Genomic DNA, 19,605 nt, shown 5'->3' with positions numbered 1-19,605 from the left:
TTTTGTGGCACTGTACATTGAATACATTATATGGCACCTGTAAAGCGTAAAATTTGATAACAGAAACCCCCCCCCCCCCGATACAGTGTATGTCGTGATATATCTCATTGGCAGCCGGATACAAAATACACAACAATTTTTACATTAATTGTAATGATCCTAGTAATTTGATGAGTTTCGAAGCCACTTATATGCATGTAAATGAGGTCTCACCTTATAAATATTTTGTCAACACTCGCGCGACAAGTGAAAATATTCATCTGACTTTTCGATCGCAGGTAAAACTCGTTCCAGCATAAGTATACATATACATACGTGGGGGCTTTTTACGTTGGACCTCTCGACAAGTTAATTTTCTCGCGCACCATCAAACCCGTACCTTCACCCAAAACTTGATGATGACTTTCTCTCCTTTTCAAAAACGTGGGGTCATTCCACGGCTGAACGTCACCACTGGCAAACAGCAAAAAATTGATGGTCCCGATCAAATACACCACACCCACGATCCAAAATATGAGCCGCCACTCGTCGAGGGTTTGATTCGGAGTTAAAACGCCAACGGTGTAAGGGGCCAGTATACCGGCGATCGCCCCGATTCCGTTGATGATGCCCATGAGAACCCCGGAATAATTGGGACTGAGGTCCATCACGTTGACTTTGATCCCCGGGTAAAAACAGCCGCTGAAGGTCAGCCCCAATGTTACCAGGGACACCGCCAAAATCACGTCACAACCCGCGTACACGGTCAACAACAAAAACACCGCGGGTCCCATACTTGCAATGCTCGCGTTGATTTTCCTGACGTTTGTCCTCGACACGTGCTGCTTTTCTATCGAGATGTCGGACAACCACGACATGAATATGCTGAAAGCCCACGCGCTCGCATTGTACAGAGACGAGGCGTAGGCGTTCAATTTAACGGGCAACTTCAGGACACCGTGCATGTACTTCGGGAGGTCCGAGACGATTAGGTAGTTACTCCAGTCGAAGGCGATTTGGATGAGGAGCAGGGAAAAAAGGGGCTTGGACAGCAGCGCGTGCCTCCAGGGAAACGGTGGTACGTCCTCGTGAGTGATGCCCGACATTTTTTCGCGCAAGTACGTTTTCTCGCGCTCCGTGATGAACGGGTGCTCTTTGGGGGTGTTGTAAACGAGAAGCGCCCAAAGGAAGTACCACAGGATGCCGATGCAGCCGAAAACGTAAAACACGTGCGGCCAATTGTCGCTCGATCCTCCGATAATCAAACCCGATCCGATCGACGACAAGAGAATGCCCAATTTGATGCCGTTGAACACGAAGGAGGTGATGGTGGACCTTTCCTGGGGGGGTAGCCACGAGCTGAGGAGGCGACTCATCGCGGGGTGGATGACCCCTTCGCAGAGGCCCATGAAGAAACGGATCGTTATAAGAGCGTCAGAGTCCCCCCAAAGTGTTGCCACCGGAGTAGCGATTGTCAATATGGCCGTGAACAACACTGCCAAGCCTATCGTGTGCTTGGCGCCAATTATTTCCGCAACGAAGCCACCCGGAAGCTGGCTTATCGTGTATCCAAAGTAAAAAGACGATAAGATGACTCCCTGTTAAAAAATATTCGCTCGTGTTATTTATTATCTGCCACGTGAGTATTGAATCGTAGTATGATGATGATGATGTATATATAGATGAGAGAAAAAAAAAGACCTGGGTATATTCGCTCCAGTTGAAGATTCCTTTGGTGACGGTGGTTACGTTAATTGACGCGTAGTCACCGTACTCGGGACACGTTTCAGCGCGAGATGCGTTTTCGTAATGGTTGCGAGGAATAATCATCTGGGTTATAGCGATGGACAGACAAATACGCAGGGTGTACGCGTTGAAAAGGGCAAAAAACGACATAATGGCCATGATCCATCGTTGCGGGATACGAGAGCCTTTTAACGAAACAAGTAATTATTTATTTTCACATCACCGAAAAATGATACAAAAGATGTAAAAAAGTATAAAAAAAAAAAAAAAAAACTTACATTTTTCGATGGAAAGTGGCATTTCATCGATAGCCGATACTTTTCGGTGCAACTGTTGACGGGCTCATCAACTCCGCAATGAATTCACGGTCCATACGACTCATCAACACTGACAAGCCCATTGCGATATTCTATAAATTACGACAGGCGACGGAGGCTCCCACGCGAAACTAGGCAGCCCGGCAGGCAAGTACCGATCATGTAAGACTTGATGTGCTGATAACTTGAAACTCAAAAATGCGCCTTTCGACATTTGTTTATACAATGATAAGACTTGACTCAAAGAGTTACTGAAATGTGTATATATCAAGTCGAGAGCCATTAATGTTATGACAATCGGTGATTATACGTGGCTCCAACTTTTAATTACAGTCATGATGACAATATATATTTCGCTACTGTGATAAAATCGTTGAACAAAAAAAAATTAAATTGATCTGTTCTGTACGGAAAATTAAATTATTTCATCAGCCAATTTGACACCAGAAGTATCAACTAGTGTAGGTAACTATCTAAAGGTTTTTACTGATAATAAGTGTAAGTACAGGTAAAAGTAATTTTCAACATATTTATTAGAGTATGATTTTTATTATTACTTTTTTTTTCCTTGTTTTAAACGCTGTTCTAATAAACTGAGGGAGAAATACAATGTTCCATATAATATGAAGAAATAATTATTTAAATACATTACCAAGAATTAAGTATTTTACAGCATATATTGAATACACTGGATTCGTTCATTTACATGTTCAGTTATAATTTTAATATATTATGTTACGTTAAGACTGTAGAGACTAGTAAGTCAGTGAATTTTGGAAGCACTTTATTTACCAAGTAAAACCTACTAATAAAAATGTTTTTTTACTGCAATAGTTTATTTTTCAACAAATTATGTTTCAAAATATGAATAGTTATTCAATGTCGAAATAACTGAACCCAATACTCTTCTGTATGGGCTTTAAAAATGTACCCAAGACTTTAAGATTTTTTTCTTATCCTCTTAATAAAAATTGTTTTAATTTGGTTCAAAAAAATTGTTTAAAATCATTTTAAAAACCACTATTTGTTATGAGAGACTTGAAATTTTACAATAATGATGTAGCAGCTTCCTGAATAACTGACTAGACAATACTTATAAATAATAAAAAATGAAAAATTATTATAGACATTTACAATCTACAATTGTTTGTAATAATTGAATAAATAAAACTAAGTCGATATTATAGTTGAATCGAAATTTTATCGGTAGAGTAGTTATCTTTTTTGACATCTGAAGTGAAATAAGCGTTGATTTAAAAAAAATCACCTCTAAAATATATAATTCTAATTAATAATTAAGTAAAAATTAATTAAAACAATGATAACTTCAACCAACAATCTAAAAAAAAACCGTGTCCTAAATTTTGGAATTGACGTTGAGCAAACAGTCATGCACTACCGTATTTTTTTATTTAATAAAGTTGATGAGCTGTTCTAATTTATTTATAATTGAAAGAAATCGTCAAAGCATCTAAGCTTGCTCCCCAGCTTTCAAAAAAAAAAAAAAAAAAGTATTTTATTGATTGCTAATTAAAATTAAATTGTCACGAATTATTAATAACACATAATTTTCGTAAATTTTATGAATTTCGTAAAACTTGGAGTTGTGCTGTTCCTTTCAAAAGGCAGCAGTGTTTTATTGAAAATATAAAATTATTTGAAAAAAATAATTAAAATGATCAAGCAATACACATTTTATTCAATGTTCCAGTTTACAGTGGATTTTCAAGAATAGAGTAAAAAACTTGATTATTATTTTACATATTTACACTGATGAAGGTAAAATATGGTTTGACGAAATTAATGTTAATCCTATAAGTCTACTTTTTCACTCAGAGTACAACTAGAAAATCATGTTTCATATCCTTCTATTTTTAATATTCCTATTCAAATAAAAAAATCTTCCATCAATCATTACAAATTTATTAATTCATTTATGCATATTATATTGTCTACGAAATCATTGTCTTAGAGTAAAATGTATCTCCATTATTTGCTGAAATACCCTGTTTTTGCACTACGTCTATTAATGAATAACTACTTTATTGGAATGTTAACAGTATCCATTACTTTGTGTACAAATATCTAACTTGCATATTGTCATGATTTATTGTTATAATTTCATTTGAGTCCGACTAGATGTTTTTTTTTTAAATTACAGCTTCAATGCAAAGATATAATTTCTGCATTGTTACTTAATTATTTTAATAAATGAACTTCTTGAAATTCTTTGTGAATAACGCAATAATCTCTTGTGATTGATTCGTTACATGCAATTCAACTACAAATTTAAAATACAATAAACAGAAAAAAAAATTTTTTCTTTTTTGTGACAGTCACTAAGACAGGAAATCCGTTATCTACAATTTACGTTTGATTATATTGGTTGGTAATTTACGAAACATTAAAATACCAGACAAAAATTTTAGTGAGGTAAAATATTTTTTTTATTCCGTTCAAAATTCACACTAAAAAATTCGAATCTCTTGATTCACAAAGAAATGATCCGTAAAATTATTATTGAAAAAAATTAAAAACTTTTTATTCCACTTCTATATAATCGCCTCTAAGCTCTGGAGTATAACAAGAAACTTATATGACTCTTAACTCATATAGAAATATACGAATTACTAATTTTCGAATTTAAGACAAAATTATTACATATACTTATTGATAATTCTAGCCTCTACATGACATATATTTTTTTTTTTTAAATATGATATAAGAGTTGTTCATTCGAATCAAATTTAATTGAATATAAATATGTGTAGCCACAGCATTAAAAATATCGAAATCATTCGTTTGAACAGTTTGATTGATATTGAAAAAAAAAATTAATATGTATCATCTCGAGAAATATGAGAAACATACTAACAAAAGTTTTCACACATGACTCATATATTATATCGTTGCGTTCGCGCAAGCATACACGCAAGTATACAAATTAATCGATTAAAAATTAATGTTTTCGATGTGTATATATATAAGAGCGATCGTTGGCTCGGTAAGTGGTGTGCTAGCCATCACAAAGTCGATCTTGATCGAGAGGTAGACTTTTTTTGTGTTGTTTTTGTACAAAAATGACCTTGAACAACCAGCTGCCTCGAGGTACTTTTTTCCAGAATTTATCTATAAATTGTGATACAATACTTAGAAATAAATAAGGAAATCTTAAAAAGGAGACATACTTATCACTTACAAAATAGCCGCATTAAGAAAAAAACTGATAGAGGTGACGGAAAAAATATGAGATAAATAATATGACGCAAGATATCTATGTAAAATCAGGTCCTATATGTACAGACAAAGGTGTGGGACAAAGGTACGGCAGTAAAAATGTATAAAAAAATAAAAATATTTGATATGTATGATCAAGTACAAGTATTACAATGCGAATTATTAAGTACGAAAACACCCTGTTATCGTCGTGGTTTAAATTTAAACTACTACTACTTTACGTACACTAAACGAAATAAAACAAAAAATATGTAATGATTTCGTACCTAGTAAACTAAAAAAAAAAAAACAAAGTTGGTACACGCATCGACTGTTACACAGTAACAAAGGGGAAAAAAAAAAAACACAAGCACCGAAATTTTAGCTCCGCCTAAAATTCGGTACCCAAAATGCAGATAATCGAAGATATACTGAGCTTTTGTCATTACTAGTACGTCCAAACTATTAATAAGAAGTATTGTATCGCAGGTAGGCCTGTTTCTTGTACTTTTGTTTCTCGCACTTGCCCCACCAGGACCTCTTGACGCACACCTTGGCCGGCTTCAGCGCGAAACATTTCGTCTGGACCATGTTGAAGAATATCTTGCCGATGACGTTTGCCGACGAGGTCCCCGTCATTTTTAGACATGTTCGGAATCTAAAAACGAGGACAATTAATTTTTTTTGTCAGAATAATGCATGTTAAAATGGAAAACCACCAGAAGCCATGAAACGAAAAGATCAACGATGTAACCATAACGTTACAGCACAAAGCGTTGGAAAAGTATGAAATATTGGAAACAAGAAGGCCACAATGGTATGTACAGTCGTGTACTCACCTCTCGTCGCAGCTACAGTGGCTGAGGGTAAAGGGCATGTAATTGAAGAGGCCGTATTTCGAGGAGAAGGGCGCTATGGCCTGCGGACAGTGGTCGTGACGCCGGCAGCATCTGTCCAAGCCGTCCAGGGCGCCGAGGTCCTTGTAGCTGAAGGCCGACCTGTGGGGTCCGCACCACTTTGTCCCCGGGGCTATGACCAGCTCGCGGATGCCCCGCTTCTGTCTCTTGGTCTCGTCGGCCACCAACGGCTGCAGGCCGCTCTCCTCCTCGAGCTCTGCGATGCCTTTTCTTCCGCGTCTTTTGTGCCAAAAGAGAGAGAGAGAGAGAGAAAACCGTTACCATTGTCCAGCTAATTGTCGAAGCAATGGGGTGCGCGTCGATTTTTCATACGAAAGGGGGACCGTATTACTTTCCCAGGGAGGGGAAATCGGTGGGTTTCTCCTCCCCTTTTCACGCCGTATTCATCCCACGCGCGTGACAATTTTCCCCGTAAATACAGTTGGAGAAGATTTATTCGCGCGCCGATCGTAGAGATTATCATTTTTCACGGTCACACGCACGTCCCGTGCATAATACCTTTGAATGCCGTTCGAGCGAGTAACGGCGAATCGGGTATAATTTAGTGAAGCATATAGTCACCCATGTGTATACACCCACTGCCGGGTGAATCGGTTCGCGAAAGTGTCACGCGCCCCTTTCTTCTCTCGTGTGTGCGCGGTCGCGCGCTCGTTTTTGTCGGTAACCCGATACAGGCCGGCGGACCGGTGCCATATTTCTGAAATAATTGGCCATCGGTCGAGCTGTACGGTTCCGCGGCGAAACGAGCGCCTCGTGGGCACCAAAAATCGGTATATACGCACATGTACTGTAAGTGTACTTACAGGTTGGCGTCTTGGGCAAGGCTGCACCGTTGGCGCATTTCCGGCTCAGAGGCCAGCATCCACGGGTACGCCTCGGCGATCGTGGCGTCGCTGACGTTGCCGATCCGGCTGACGTTGACGGCGACCGGTTGCTGTTGTTGCCGATCTGCCCAGAGCAGCTCGGCTCCGCAGACGTCGCGCTCGTACGGATCGTCGGGCTTGATGGGCTCCACCGTGCAGTCGGTGATGTCGTGCTTCCGGTAATAAAAGGTCACCTTCACGCTCGGCTCTTCGAACCAAAGCTCCCGCAACGTCAGGGGTGTCTCTCTGCAAGTGGAAATTGGTACATTATCGTGAGTTTATGTATACTATATCATATACATGCAGATGTTCCTTGTACGCAATAAATGCAACTTTCCCTTGGCGATGCATTAACCAAAAGATCGGTATAGACGCAATTGATGGTGCGCATCGATATAGGTATCGGTGCACGTGCGAGCGCTTCTTGATAAGCCGAGTGATTGCGCACACGCGTATCGGCTTCGATATGGGTGTATAAAAAAAATCAAAGTTTTTCGTCAACGCGGAGTCCATCAGAGATTAAAATAACATCGAGCCAACGGCGGAATGAAAAAAAGAGGGAGGGAGTTTTAAACCGATTGCGCAGGAGAGGGTGTATAATTATACGGAAAAGCACTCACGGAGCAGAGAATTAACACCCAAGTACCTATGCCTATAGCATAGGGAGAAGGAAAAATAAGGGGGCGGGGGGAAGTAAGCGCAAAGTGCCGAACGAGTGGATGTGTATGCATGGGGTATACACAGAGAGCACGAGTCCGCGGTCGGGCGCGGCTCTTCTAATCCTCTGCTTGCCACTTTTCGGATTTGGAGGAACAAGCGTGCGAGGGTCGCCTCTCGATCTGACGGATGGATCGGGTATGTGTCTTTTCGTTCGGCTTCTTTTTACCCTCGCCCCCATCCACACGACTCGGGAAACTACTCAGGCTTACGGGGGCTTTTCTCTCGCGAGCTTTTCTGGCTCCATCTGATCTGGTTTTCTCGCTGATTGCGCGCGCGAAAATCAATCGGATGCAAAAGAGTTTGGGCTGATTCGTTTCAAACGGGTTTTCGTGACGAAAATGGTTACAAAGTTGTTGAGCGTCTCATGCAGGGAAGCTTCGACAATTTTTGTTTTTCTCTACAACTCGATTGTATTACTTGTGCTACAATTTTTTTTTTTCTTTCAACTTTATGATCAAGCACATATAATCCAGTACTTGCTTGAGAAATTATTATTATTATTTCAAACATAAACAGTGCGTCAAAGCCTTTTAGATAAACTTGTAAAAAACTGCTTTTGCTTTGCAAATTTTTTTTCGTTCAGTAAAGTATACGAAGTGTTGTAAAAACAATTTTTCAAAAAGGATAAATCATTAAATTTTGGTAAAAAAAAAAAAAATTTATTTCCAAGAGGTATAAACTCTCTAAAAAGATTTGGTTTACGTTTAAGTATTTATGTATTTTTTTTTTTTTTTTTCGCGTCTACGGAAGATATGATAAAACAGCGGCGCGTCATGGACACCGATATACCAATTGATAGTCCGACGCACGGTCTGTGCAATACAGAGCATCATTTGTCGTCGAGCGAAGGTCAAGGTGTGGAAAATTCTCACGCAAAACTGCGAATAAATCGCACTACTTATTCCGCCGTTTTGACTTGAGTTGACTTTCACTTGATTTTTTTCCGTATCCAAGAGAGATTGAAAAAAAAAACCATAGAGTTTTTTTCTTTGAAACGAGACAAATCGATAACACACAAAGTTAACTATACATAACATGGTATTATCAAACGTCTCGCCAAGTCGCGTTAATGATATATAGTAGTGATATCACAACTGTACTATAAAAATCAAAATTTTTATGTTTACTGGTGACAACCTTCATTTACTAAATGTGTTTTCTATCGGTAAATATTGTCATTTATATTAATTTCACGTGACATTCAAATTACCCAATATCGTAACTACAATTGATAATCTCTATCCAAATAGAAAAATCATCGATTACTACTAAATTTTAATTGACTTGATTGCTTGACCAAAAAACCGCTCGAAAGAAAACTCGCTGTATCTCAATCTCAACGAAAAACAAGCTCGTTATCACTAATATTAATGAGCTCCACGAACAATCTGTCGATCGGGTGGACACTGCAATTATACTTATCACGAATGACAGTCACATACATTACTCAACACTCGGCAATTTCGCAAATTAAAGAAAAAAAAAAAAAAAAAAAAAAAAAAAATCGTCAACTCACCCCCAATCGAGCGTTATTTCCCTGGCGCAGGTATTGTTGAATTTAATGAGCCTCTGGAGCTCTCCGTCGGGTGACAATTTAAGAAGGATAAAGGGCTCGGCCATCCCCGAATGCGGTGGTAAAACTGGCTGAGCTCCTGCGAGCTGCAGCCCTAGTAGCACCAGAGCTAAAAGTACCGTCGTCCCAGCCATCGGTATACCACCCGATCGCACAACCGATCTTTCGCACTTTTCCACACCCGTGTGAACGGCCAGCCTTGTAAAAAACGCGAAAAATCGAGATCGGTAAGGTCTCACGGGTCCGACGAACAACAAAAGGCAATGGTATGTATTTTATCCACTGTTTCCAAAAAGATCGGCAATTTCGAGCGCTACCCTGTACAAAGTGGGTATATATTGTATGGACCGATCGTGTCTGTGCGGCGTCGCCGGTGCGATTGTCGGTCTGCCGGCTCGGCGCCTCGCTTTTTCGGTCCACTCTTTCGCACGGGGGAGCCAGCCCCACCACTCCCTGGGCAACCGCTCTGTAGTATACACCTATAACTTTACCTCTCTGTAGAGCGTGACGGGGGGCGACGACGGCTCTCTCTCTCTCTCTATCTCGACGCTCGTGTGCTTAGTGGGTGTATATGTGCGCGCGATCGCGTGAGCGACGAGCCCGCGAATCCAAACGCAGGATTCGCCAATTTTAGCCGACGCCCGATTTTTGCCTCTCGCGTTTTTTTTTCCTTCTTCTGGCTGATGCTTGCTTTTCTCTCGAAAGAAGATCGGTTGATCAGAAACACTCGTCTAGGAGATGTGCCTTTTTTTTTTTTTTTTTTTTTTTTCTTTTGCCGTTTGAGCTAGTGGGTATACGCGGGATTTGCGGAGAATCGGGAGGGACGCGCTCTCGAAACGATGGGATTGATTTACGGCTGAAGAGTGTTCCTTTTCTCGCGGGACCAGGGAGCGCTTTCTTTCGCGAGCCCTTTAGTGTCCTCCTTGTCCGTTCGTTTTGGAGCGGTGTAAATGGCCCTTTGTTTACCGCACATACGTGTGGGTTGCCGATTTTTCCGGGAGATCGGTAACTTTGTCTTCTTCGCACACGGCCTAGTGAGAGAAGGTTTGCATCATCGATCTTTACGCGCAATCATTGTCAGATTGAGATAAACGATTGTTTTATTTTTGCAGCATGCAAACGTCACGCTGATTATGAAAAGCGTCTGACGCGCGAAACTATAATTTTACGCACGTAACTTGTGACGCTTCATCGGTAACACATAACATGGCGATGCACGTAAATATTATTGTAAATAAAGAACAACTTGTTTGACGAAAAAACTGGTTTATTTGCAAAGTTTACAGTGGAAATTTATTCAATTTCAAGTAAAAAATAGCAAAGCGATGGAAGCGAGGTGTTACGGGTACCAGAGATAAATTTACAAATTTTTGACAATTACTCATTTGGTTTTAACCTGTTTTGACCTCTTTGTTGTTATCAACAATACTTTTTTATGTTCAAAAGCTTGTTAATTGACACATCAAAGTTACATTAAGAAACGACATCTTACTGTTATTTCGTATCGACAATTACAAGTTATTTTTGTATACGAACTATAAAAGTACAAAGGTACTACCAGAAAGACCGTGCGATTCACCTAAGAGTCATTTCCGATACAACCCTATCGATAGATACGTTAAAGAAAAAAAAAAAAAAAAAAAAAAAAAAAAAAAAAAAAAAACAAGAGCAACAGAGCAACGCGCGTAATCGAGTGCTCACTTATATACGAATTGAGTCGCGCGAATTGCCTGAAAGTAGGTATCCGGTAATCAAACGCTCACCCGCGATTCGACACTTTCGCTCACTTTCCGTCGTTACAAAACGCGAAATCTCGACTTTTTTTTCCCCTCGATTTTCAAGACTTTTGCTCGCATTTCTCGCAAAACCAACGCTCTAGCTGTCGAGGAAAAACAAAAATAAATAAGAAGTTAACTCCAACACCAAGTATAAGGGTATAACTACTAATACATACGTATGCCAGTAGGGTAGAGCCACTTGATTTTTTTCTCTCGCGAACGAAATGGATTCAATGGCCAGTTTTGTTTCAATGCGATACGGTGACAATGCAAGTTTACGACCTGTTGTGTGTACATAAGCATATGGTCGCTCAGTGCCAAGGATCGCAGAGATCGATTCGTTGCATAAGCAATAGTGTTGCGATCGTAGGTAAAACAATTTTTCTTCTACTTTTGGAAAATTCGCAGATCGGTATCAGCGTGATTGGAAAGTATACACCGGTTACGGACGAACCCTAATGAAGCTGCACTTTATACACAAAGAAAAAAAAACGGGCTCGACTCACATGGGCTTCCAATGAGTCGAACAGCAGATGGAAAGTGTTATTCAACATTTTTTCTCCCGCTCGAAACAGAGAGCCATTCAACCGGCCACCCGAGATCGTTTTATGCATCATTACGAAAAATTGCGCGTTGGAAAAACAAAGCAAAAAAAAAAAATCGAGGAGTAATCGCGCAAATGTTGTATTACAGCGTAAGCGGTGCACCTCTGGTATAAGTGCACCTCTTGGGTTCCCTCGTGTTTTCTTTCTTTTTTTTTTTCTGCCGATCGTACACAGCGTCTGCCGATCGTTCGACAGAGTTCATCCTCTGATCGTGGGAATAGTCGATCGTGTGCTGTAAATATCAAAGTGGATGATGTGCATCACGTACTACACGGGGAAGACGACGATGTCGACGGAAGGAAAGACGCGGGAAATGGGGCGCCCGCGAATTGATTATTCATCGTCGCCTGCATGCTACCGTTGGTGCACTGTCGTCGTCTCGCGAGGGCCGAATTAGCCGCGCCGCGAATCGAGTTTTGGGTTAAGGGACACGTAGAAGCTTTTTGGGACCGGGAAAATTATTTAGATGACGAGTAGCGGGAAAAATAATCGATGCATGATATTGCACGCGCGAGCCGTTCATTTTGCATTGACGATTGTGTTGGTGATTTCTGCCTTTTTTTCCCAAAACGGGTGAGTTTTCGAGTTCGACATACTTTACGGGGATAATTACAGCATTGTTAGTTGAACTACAAAGAATTTCACTCTTCTGATTTTCTTTTAAAATGATCGGTGAGCTAAAAAATCACCGATAATGTAAAATTTTTCACCCTATTAGTTTAATGCAAGTCAAGCCATTGCATTCGTTTATTGTAAATTATTTATTACCAACAATATGATTGACTTTTTCGACGTTTTAAACCCCTTGAGCAGAAAATAAAAATAAAACTGACAAAAAGACAACAGCATCTACAAACAGAAGAGAATCGCCTTTCTCTCGCTTATCTGTCAATAGAAAATAGTAATTAGTCGAGTCCATACGTTAAATAACGACACTTTGCTTCATCCGCCCCGAGGGTTGTACCTACATACACTGCCAGCACCTGGATAAAAGTACACTGATCCGCCAGTACAGAACAACACACACCACATCCACACAAAACAAAACTAAGACAACTCAAACATGCTTTTCCGAAACTTTACTCACGATGACATTTTTTTCACACGCAACATCAGTAATTCTATTTCTAATTTAGAGAGTACACATATAGCCGTGTAGTAATCAGTAATCGTCACGCCGACTTTAAAATTACGCTTGTCGACGCTTAACGTCTCGGGACATATCAGACGATTAGTTAGTATAGGCAGCGGCTGGAAGATGCAAAGAGAGATATGCAAAGTATACGCACTTGCGAATCCTATATATTATTGCACACACGAATATATAATATATGCACGATCAACGCGTTCATTCATCAGTTCATCAACTTAGGTTCTGACTATAGAGATGGATGAAAAGAGAAAAAAAACAAAATTATAAAAAAAAGGGCAAATCGTTTTCTCCGAACTCTTGGCGTGATGTAGGGAGATGAAGAAAAAATCACTGCTGTAGAGGCCGAGACCATTACCGACATTACGCCCGAAATAAACGTTCCGCGGAGTTGGGGGAAAACCACGTCAAGCGCTCGTTGTTCGGCCTCTCGCGGCAATATCATTATCTCCATTGTTGTACAGCACATGGTTTTTCATGTCCATGATCAAACAAGCCTATTTTACCGATTTTATTTTTATCTCCGAGATACCTGTATTATATTAATTTACGCTCACAGTCGATAATCCGCATATATCTGTGTAGTTTTTTTAAAAGACAAAAATTAAAAAGCTTTAAGCTGACGTATCAATTACAAAGCACCATCTGAAATTCCATCCGATTCGATCTATCAGCGGGAAAGTATGGAATTTCCGGACACTACGGATGAACTGTATAACGCACGAATAAGCGTCAGCATCTCTTCGACTTTGGTTTCGAGAGATCGTCGCTCCGAGCTTCGGCATTGCATTCCAAGGCTCTTGCTGAAAGTTCAACTTCCTCCCTCCCCTTTCCCTCCAGGGCCCCTTTTGGTAATGCGATAAATTTTGCAAGCATCAGCTTGACGACGACGATACTATATTACATCTATAAACGTTAGCCGACAGAGGAAACTGATGGTACGCCAAAGGTTGATTTTTTCCGATTGCAACCGATCACCGGCTTCGGAAAATCGGGTGAAATTTTCAAAATGCATGTACGTATGCGTGTGATTATGATTGTGCAAAATATGAGTGATCTTGGAAACTTGAGATTAACCCTTGTTACGAATAAACCCTGTACTGATGAGCGAAAAATATTACCGATCTCTACTATATTCGAGTTATTGCTATTACAAAACACTAAATGTGTCGATGCCGAAGACAAAATGCACGCGTGAAATGTTTCGACCCACCACTATTGAGCAAACGACAACACGACCGATGCCCCAACAAAAAAAATGTACCGGTCGTTCAAAACGATTAAAACAACGAGTCGATTATCGGGCAACAAGTTGAATCGCAATAAGGCTATGGAAACACCGATTTTCCTCCCCCCTCGCTCGATCACACGATGTGTATTGTATACATGCACACAATGATGCATTAACCGGGTAAAGAAAGAGAGAGAGAGATATCGGCGATCGCCGGCGCTATACACGCCGATTGGCACACGTGGTCGTGGCCCGCTCGAAAAGTGGCGTGATGTCGACATTGTATACCCATATCGTAGATGGACGGTTATTGGGTGTTTGCCGACTCTCTCTCTCGTTACATACAGGTATATAGATGAGTATCGTCGGAGAAGGAGAAATGGGAAGGGAAAAAAACACACATACACGCACTTACGAGATGCTCCGAAAAAGCGCAAAAAACGAGCAGTGTAAGTAGGTATCGGATGCTCGGACCCGTCGTTTTCTCTCTCCGCCCAATTTGTGTGCGCGGCTCGCGCCATCGCCTCACCGTAAATCACTCGGTATGGAAATCGGCGACTCTTTACTCCCCAAATCGATTCTCATATACTTCCTTGTTCCCTCGATGATGGTCCAATTAATCGAGTTCCAAATGGTTTTTATCGAGGTAATTTTACGACCGGTAAGTCGTATCTTATACGCACAATCATATAAACAACTTGCACTTAATTCAATCACAACAACAAAGGAAACGATGGATTTTTATCCACTTGATTGTCAATTTTTTTTAATTCTTACATACATGGTAATATACGTGATATTGCGTGTGTTATGCATACCGAAGAGCCGCTGGGAAGACAAAAGAAGCCCCAACGGCATCACGCCAATTGTAAAATAAAAATGTAATGCTCCCCTGTACGTCACTTGCATCACCAGCTCATCGAAATTAATTGTCGAAAGGAAAGAGTACATAATACATCTCACCCCTCGGTGGCATTGTATCCGTGACCATTTTTTTTTTCCACCGCATTTTGGTGACTGTGGTATATATCCTATAGCATAATACCTACTCTCCAACTTAACCGCTACACCAGGGGAGACGCTTCAAGAGCTATGGCCTTTCTAGGGGGGGGGGAAGAGAGAGAAAGAGCACAGGGTCCTCCGACGCAGCGATTGTTCGCCCTGGTCCTTCAGCGGCTCTCCTCCCCTTGTATACTATTCGCTCTAGTGCAGCCTACTCTTTCTTGTCCTTTTCTGTGACTTCCTGGCCTTTTTCTCCTCACCGGGCGAGGGAACCCGGCTCTTTCTCTCTTCTCCCTTTTTTTCTATTCGGCACCGAGAGATTCTGGGGGTTTTTTTTGCTTCCTTCTCTTTTTTTCCATACACTTTTTCGTACCGGTAAGTGTGGTTTTTCTGGAATTCGGACTGGGCTCCGTTTGGTCGAGTGGACCGATCGAAGCTCGTGGGCTACTTTTTTTTGTTTCCAAAAATTCGGGATGAGTTTTTACGAGTTGGATAAGAAAGAGTTTTTCTTCCTTCTTTCATTCAGTCTCAAGATGGCCATCTGAATCAAGCTCGCGGAGTCCGTGGGGGTACTTTTTCCAGCCACGCGATGGCTGTGCCTACTTTTTTTCCTTCATAGACTGCAGTGACATCACGTGGCGCACGTTTGGGGATTCGCGTTGTGGTCGCGAATTCGTCGAGAGGCTTATTTCGACGGTGGGTGTTTTCCATTCGGTATACGAGACGTAAAGAGAAAATAGACTTGGACCCCCCCAAATAGATGCGCCAATTATACTCACTTGGAGTTTGTTTGGATTTACCTCGTGTGCCCCAACTGTGGAGGTACCTTTGTTGGAAAACAATGTGGCGTCTGTTACGATTTGCTGATGAAAACAAAAAGTAAAAACAAAAATATTTATTTGGAGGAATAAAATGGTACGTATATTATTTTTAAATATGAATAACTTTAGATGGGACGAGCTTGAGAAACAAATGGAGCAGCAAATAGAATAAAACTTACCTCAGAAAAAGAAAAGGAAATAACAAGTAGAGGGGGAAAAAAAACTCAAAGAGAAAGTGAAGGAGAAGGACTCTATTCCATCTGAAATTAAAAATCTTGTAAACCTTTCTTACCTCGATCAGACTTTCTTTTTTGAGGGAAAGGGTATAGCCGAAAATCAACAAGTAGCTTCAAGCTTAGAAAACCAAAAAGAATTTAAAAATTTTAAAATTTAAAAAAAACCATATAGTTACTATTTATATATTCAACGAATAGACCGAAATTAGCGAAGGTTGTTTACCAAGCCCTTAGTTACACATCACCAACGGAGAAGCTCTGCAAGCAGCCACCTCAAAGTTTTGAGCCTGAAAAGGGTATGAAAACACTGTATATACAAGTATACGTATGACAATAAACTTACCTTGCAAAATATTAATTGCAAATAATTTATTCAACTTTCAATGAAATCAAAATTTCGTGCTTATAATTTTCAAATTGCATTGATTTGATTAAACTGACTTCAATTGCATTGTGTACTGTATAACATTAAATGCCTTTGATTACGATTAATTTAGACTTCAATCACCACTCGAGCCATATTAATCATCAGCTATGTCGTTAGAAAATTCGTTGAAAAATATAAAAAAAAAAAAAAAAATTTTTAGTCAACATAAAAGCTTGTAGATTTAATGAGTTTTAAAAACCATACTACTTTGATCCCTTAAACACACTTGGTCCTCCTATTCATTAGCAATCCTTCGAAATCTCCATAAATGCCCACACCCACCGAGACGATGCTTCCTGTGATCATATGCGAGAAAAAACAAGAGGAAAGCCTTCGCTTAACATTATATAATATGTATGGATATACCACGATGTGAATTTATACGGGCCCTGCCACCGCGAAGGCAAAATCCATTTTTGTAAAGAAAGAAAAAAAGTACAAGCATCACTAATTGTGTGCGCAGAGCCAATAAATGCTCCGACCAACTTAATTGGTTTTCATGTTTAGGAAAGGGAGGAGGGGGTGGCGATCGTTGCCGATTTTTGCTCGTTCGAGTGTTAATAGCCACAATCAGCGCCGACAAAAACTCGAACGACCGAGAGTTGGAATTGTTACAGGGAAGAACGGAGTTACTGATCATTACACACGTGCGATCTTAATACTACACAATTAAAAAAAAAAAAAAAAAAAAAAAAAGTCATTAGATAAGTAATTCTCAATGATATATAAATATATAAAAGGTAATTTGCCTGTCGAACGTTTTTCGGGTCCAACATTCCATGCTCATAAGAGTGAGTGAATGAGACAAACCAGCAGATGAATGAACGAAGGAACGAAAAAAAAGGGGAGTGGCGTTATTTAAAAAACGAGTCAAAAGAGTCGAGAGAGAGAGAGAGAGAGAGATGGCCAACAACGCCCCACTCCGAACCAGCAGCGCACTCGAGTGCATTTAAGTCCGTATATAGCTGCAGTCGTCGTAATACGTGCACGCGACACCCACTTCGTAATACTCTTCTCCCCGCGCGCGCCGTGATAATTGCGCAATTGCCGCGTGCCGCGCGTGTAATTTCCGCGGCGAAAACAACGGCGAGACTTGACCCCACACTCCTCTACCACTCCGCAGCTTTTCGCTTCTTTTTTTTTTTTTTCTTCTCGTTTGGAGCACCCACCGTGGACCCCATCCCCTGTCGCCCTCCGTCGCTCCGAAGCGAACTCCCGATTGTCCGTTTTATTGCTCGATTCGTTTATTGAGCCGCGGATTATCCCTCGGCCCTCGCCGTTTCGTCACCCAATGTATACGCAAGGGCTCGGGGAAAAAAACATAACAACAGCCAATCGCTCGTGCGAACATCCAAGTGCTTGTTTTTCGCGTAAAAAGCTTTTTTTCCCCATCCTCTCTTCCTTGGACCCCAAACGCGAAACATTGCCCAACACCGTTATAAAAGCTCCCGACGCGATTTTTCCCCGCTCGTGTGCGCTGCAGTGCGAGAGGGCTTCTTACGAAGCGCGATCGTTACATCTCGGGAATGCACGCTGTGTACAAAGCGCGGGTGCTTATACGTATACGACATATTGTAACAATTCACCGGGGAGTCGGTATGTATATGTATTATGTATACGCGCTGGCAATACTCCCTTTTGATGTCGCTCTAATATACCTAATACATTGTGTATACACCGTGGTACCCAACGATGAGGATGTAATACGTGTTGTATACGTATCGCGTTACCTTTTTCCTTTCGGGGGAATAACGGGCAGATGTGCTCGATGCGGACCGCTGGACTCGGTGTATAGGGGGAGTTCCTGCGCGGACTCTCCCTGTCCCTAGTTTTCCTTGTTCTCTCTCGAAGTTTCTTTTTTTTTTTTTTGTTTTTTTACAACAAAACTGGTGGTTCTAATGGTTTTTTGTGAATCGATAAAACCGATGACCGAGGTATATTTTTAAGCAAATTAGTGACGGTGCAAAAGACATTATACCGATTCTGTTGACCCACGGGCTTACCGCGAGCTTTTCCCTCTTCCCCGGTGCGTGTGTGTTTGCGAATGTTCCGCGCGAAACTCCTCTCGACGCTGTTATTTTTGCATAATCGGCCGATTGTACCGCGTTTCGACTAACTTTCCGATGAGCAGATTTTCATCTCGTTATCGCGGCTGGTAGACTACACGAGCTTTCGCGTTGCGCTTTTCAGTTGGCTCGAGAAAATACATGGTTAAGAAATACATGGTTTGTTGTTAACAATTATAACGGAATTGTAAATAAATAGCCAAAACCAGTATCCGATTGAATCGGTATGGTAGCCAAAATAGTTTTTAGGGAGCAAAGCAACACAATGCACACATTTGTCCGAGTGAAAATGTTGTCGGGTACAAAAGCATGTGTATATTTATGTTACGCCGAGTTTCCCTGAATACAGTACAACAACAAAGACGTCAGATGGGGAGAACGAGCCTGTAAACAGTTGCCTCCAATGGAAACGCAGTCATGTGGCCCTCTTTGCTCGAAAAATGCAACGAAAAGTTCGAAAATATACGCATCGGTGAAAAAGCGAGGGGGGCGTCATGCATCGCTCGACGGGTGATTTTATAGGCGAGTAAGGGCGAGTGTCCCCTTTACCGTTGCCGTTTCTGTACCAAAAATCAATTAGTGTCGAATTGTACGGCTACACGTTGGGCACAACGCGCGAGTCGTCACGCATGATGATACCTCGTACAGGGGCGAACTTGTCCCTGATCTCCCTCGAGATTTTTTCATATCCAAGCGATCCTTCATTCAATTCGAATCTTTGCCGAAAGCTGTGGTGACCTGCGCCCCTTTACAAATTGATTTCTCGTATAAAAAGTTCGATTTCAACATTGATAAGAAATTATCTCAAGAATCCTGCCAGTAAGGATATACCGAGCAGCGATATGTTATTATTCACGGTATACACATACAGCCCGGAGCTTTGTAAAATTTATTTATTCACGTGTATCTATCTGTACTGTATGATAAGTGGACGACGACCTTTCCAGCCGGGACTTTG

General features: G+C 40.9%; 1 protein-coding gene and 1 pseudogene across 2 annotated transcripts; both read right to left on the bottom strand.

Moving 5' to 3' along the window:
• Nucleotides 1-326: 326 nt before the first annotated feature.
• On the bottom strand, nt 327-2,150 carry LOC106635805 (dietary and metabolic glutamate transporter pseudogene; annotated as a pseudogene). Its single transcript, XR_016293063.1, has 3 exons — nt 2,004-2,150; nt 1,681-1,910; nt 327-1,577 (listed from the first exon to the last, which is right to left on the bottom strand). The product of XR_016293063.1 is annotated as a dietary and metabolic glutamate transporter pseudogene (transcript).
• Nucleotides 2,151-5,306: 3,156 nt separating this feature from the next.
• On the bottom strand, nt 5,307-9,691 carry LOC106635811 (group 3 secretory phospholipase A2). The gene is made up of 4 exons (XM_014347960.2): nt 9,275-9,691; nt 6,979-7,284; nt 6,098-6,394; nt 5,307-5,916 (listed from the first exon to the last, which is right to left on the bottom strand). The coding sequence occupies exons 1-4, from the start codon at nt 9,463-9,465 to the stop codon at nt 5,724-5,726; spliced, it is 987 nt and encodes a 328-aa protein (XP_014203446.2). The 5' UTR covers nt 9,466-9,691; the 3' UTR covers nt 5,307-5,723.
• Between the last annotated feature and the right edge of the window lie 9,914 nt (nt 9,692-19,605).

This window comes from Copidosoma floridanum, unplaced genomic scaffold (assembly GCF_036245765.1).
Source record: "Copidosoma floridanum isolate Cflo_tuat_1 unplaced genomic scaffold, Cflo_Japanese_pri ptg000019l, whole genome shotgun sequence".
Lineage (NCBI taxonomy): Eukaryota > Metazoa > Arthropoda > Insecta > Hymenoptera > Encyrtidae > Copidosoma > Copidosoma floridanum.
The sequence above is the reverse complement of the archived record's forward strand: the minus strand, read 5'-3'. Positions and strand labels throughout refer to the sequence as shown.

What these genes read in the sequence shown, in the direction of transcription:
- LOC106635811 (XM_014347960.2), bottom strand. Translation starts at nt 9,465, where the DNA reads ATGGCTGGGACGACGGTACTTTTAGCTCTGGTGCTACTAGGGCTGCAG. An exon ending in GAAATAACGCTCGATTGGGG is followed by an intron (nt 7,285 to 9,274) that starts GTGAGTTGACGA and finishes TTCCACTTGCAG; the next exon opens with AGAGACACCCCTGACGTTGC. An exon ending in CACTGTAGCTGCGACGAGAG is followed by an intron (nt 5,917 to 6,097) that starts GTGAGTACACGA and finishes CCTCGTTTTTAG; the next exon opens with ATTCCGAACATGTCTAAAAA.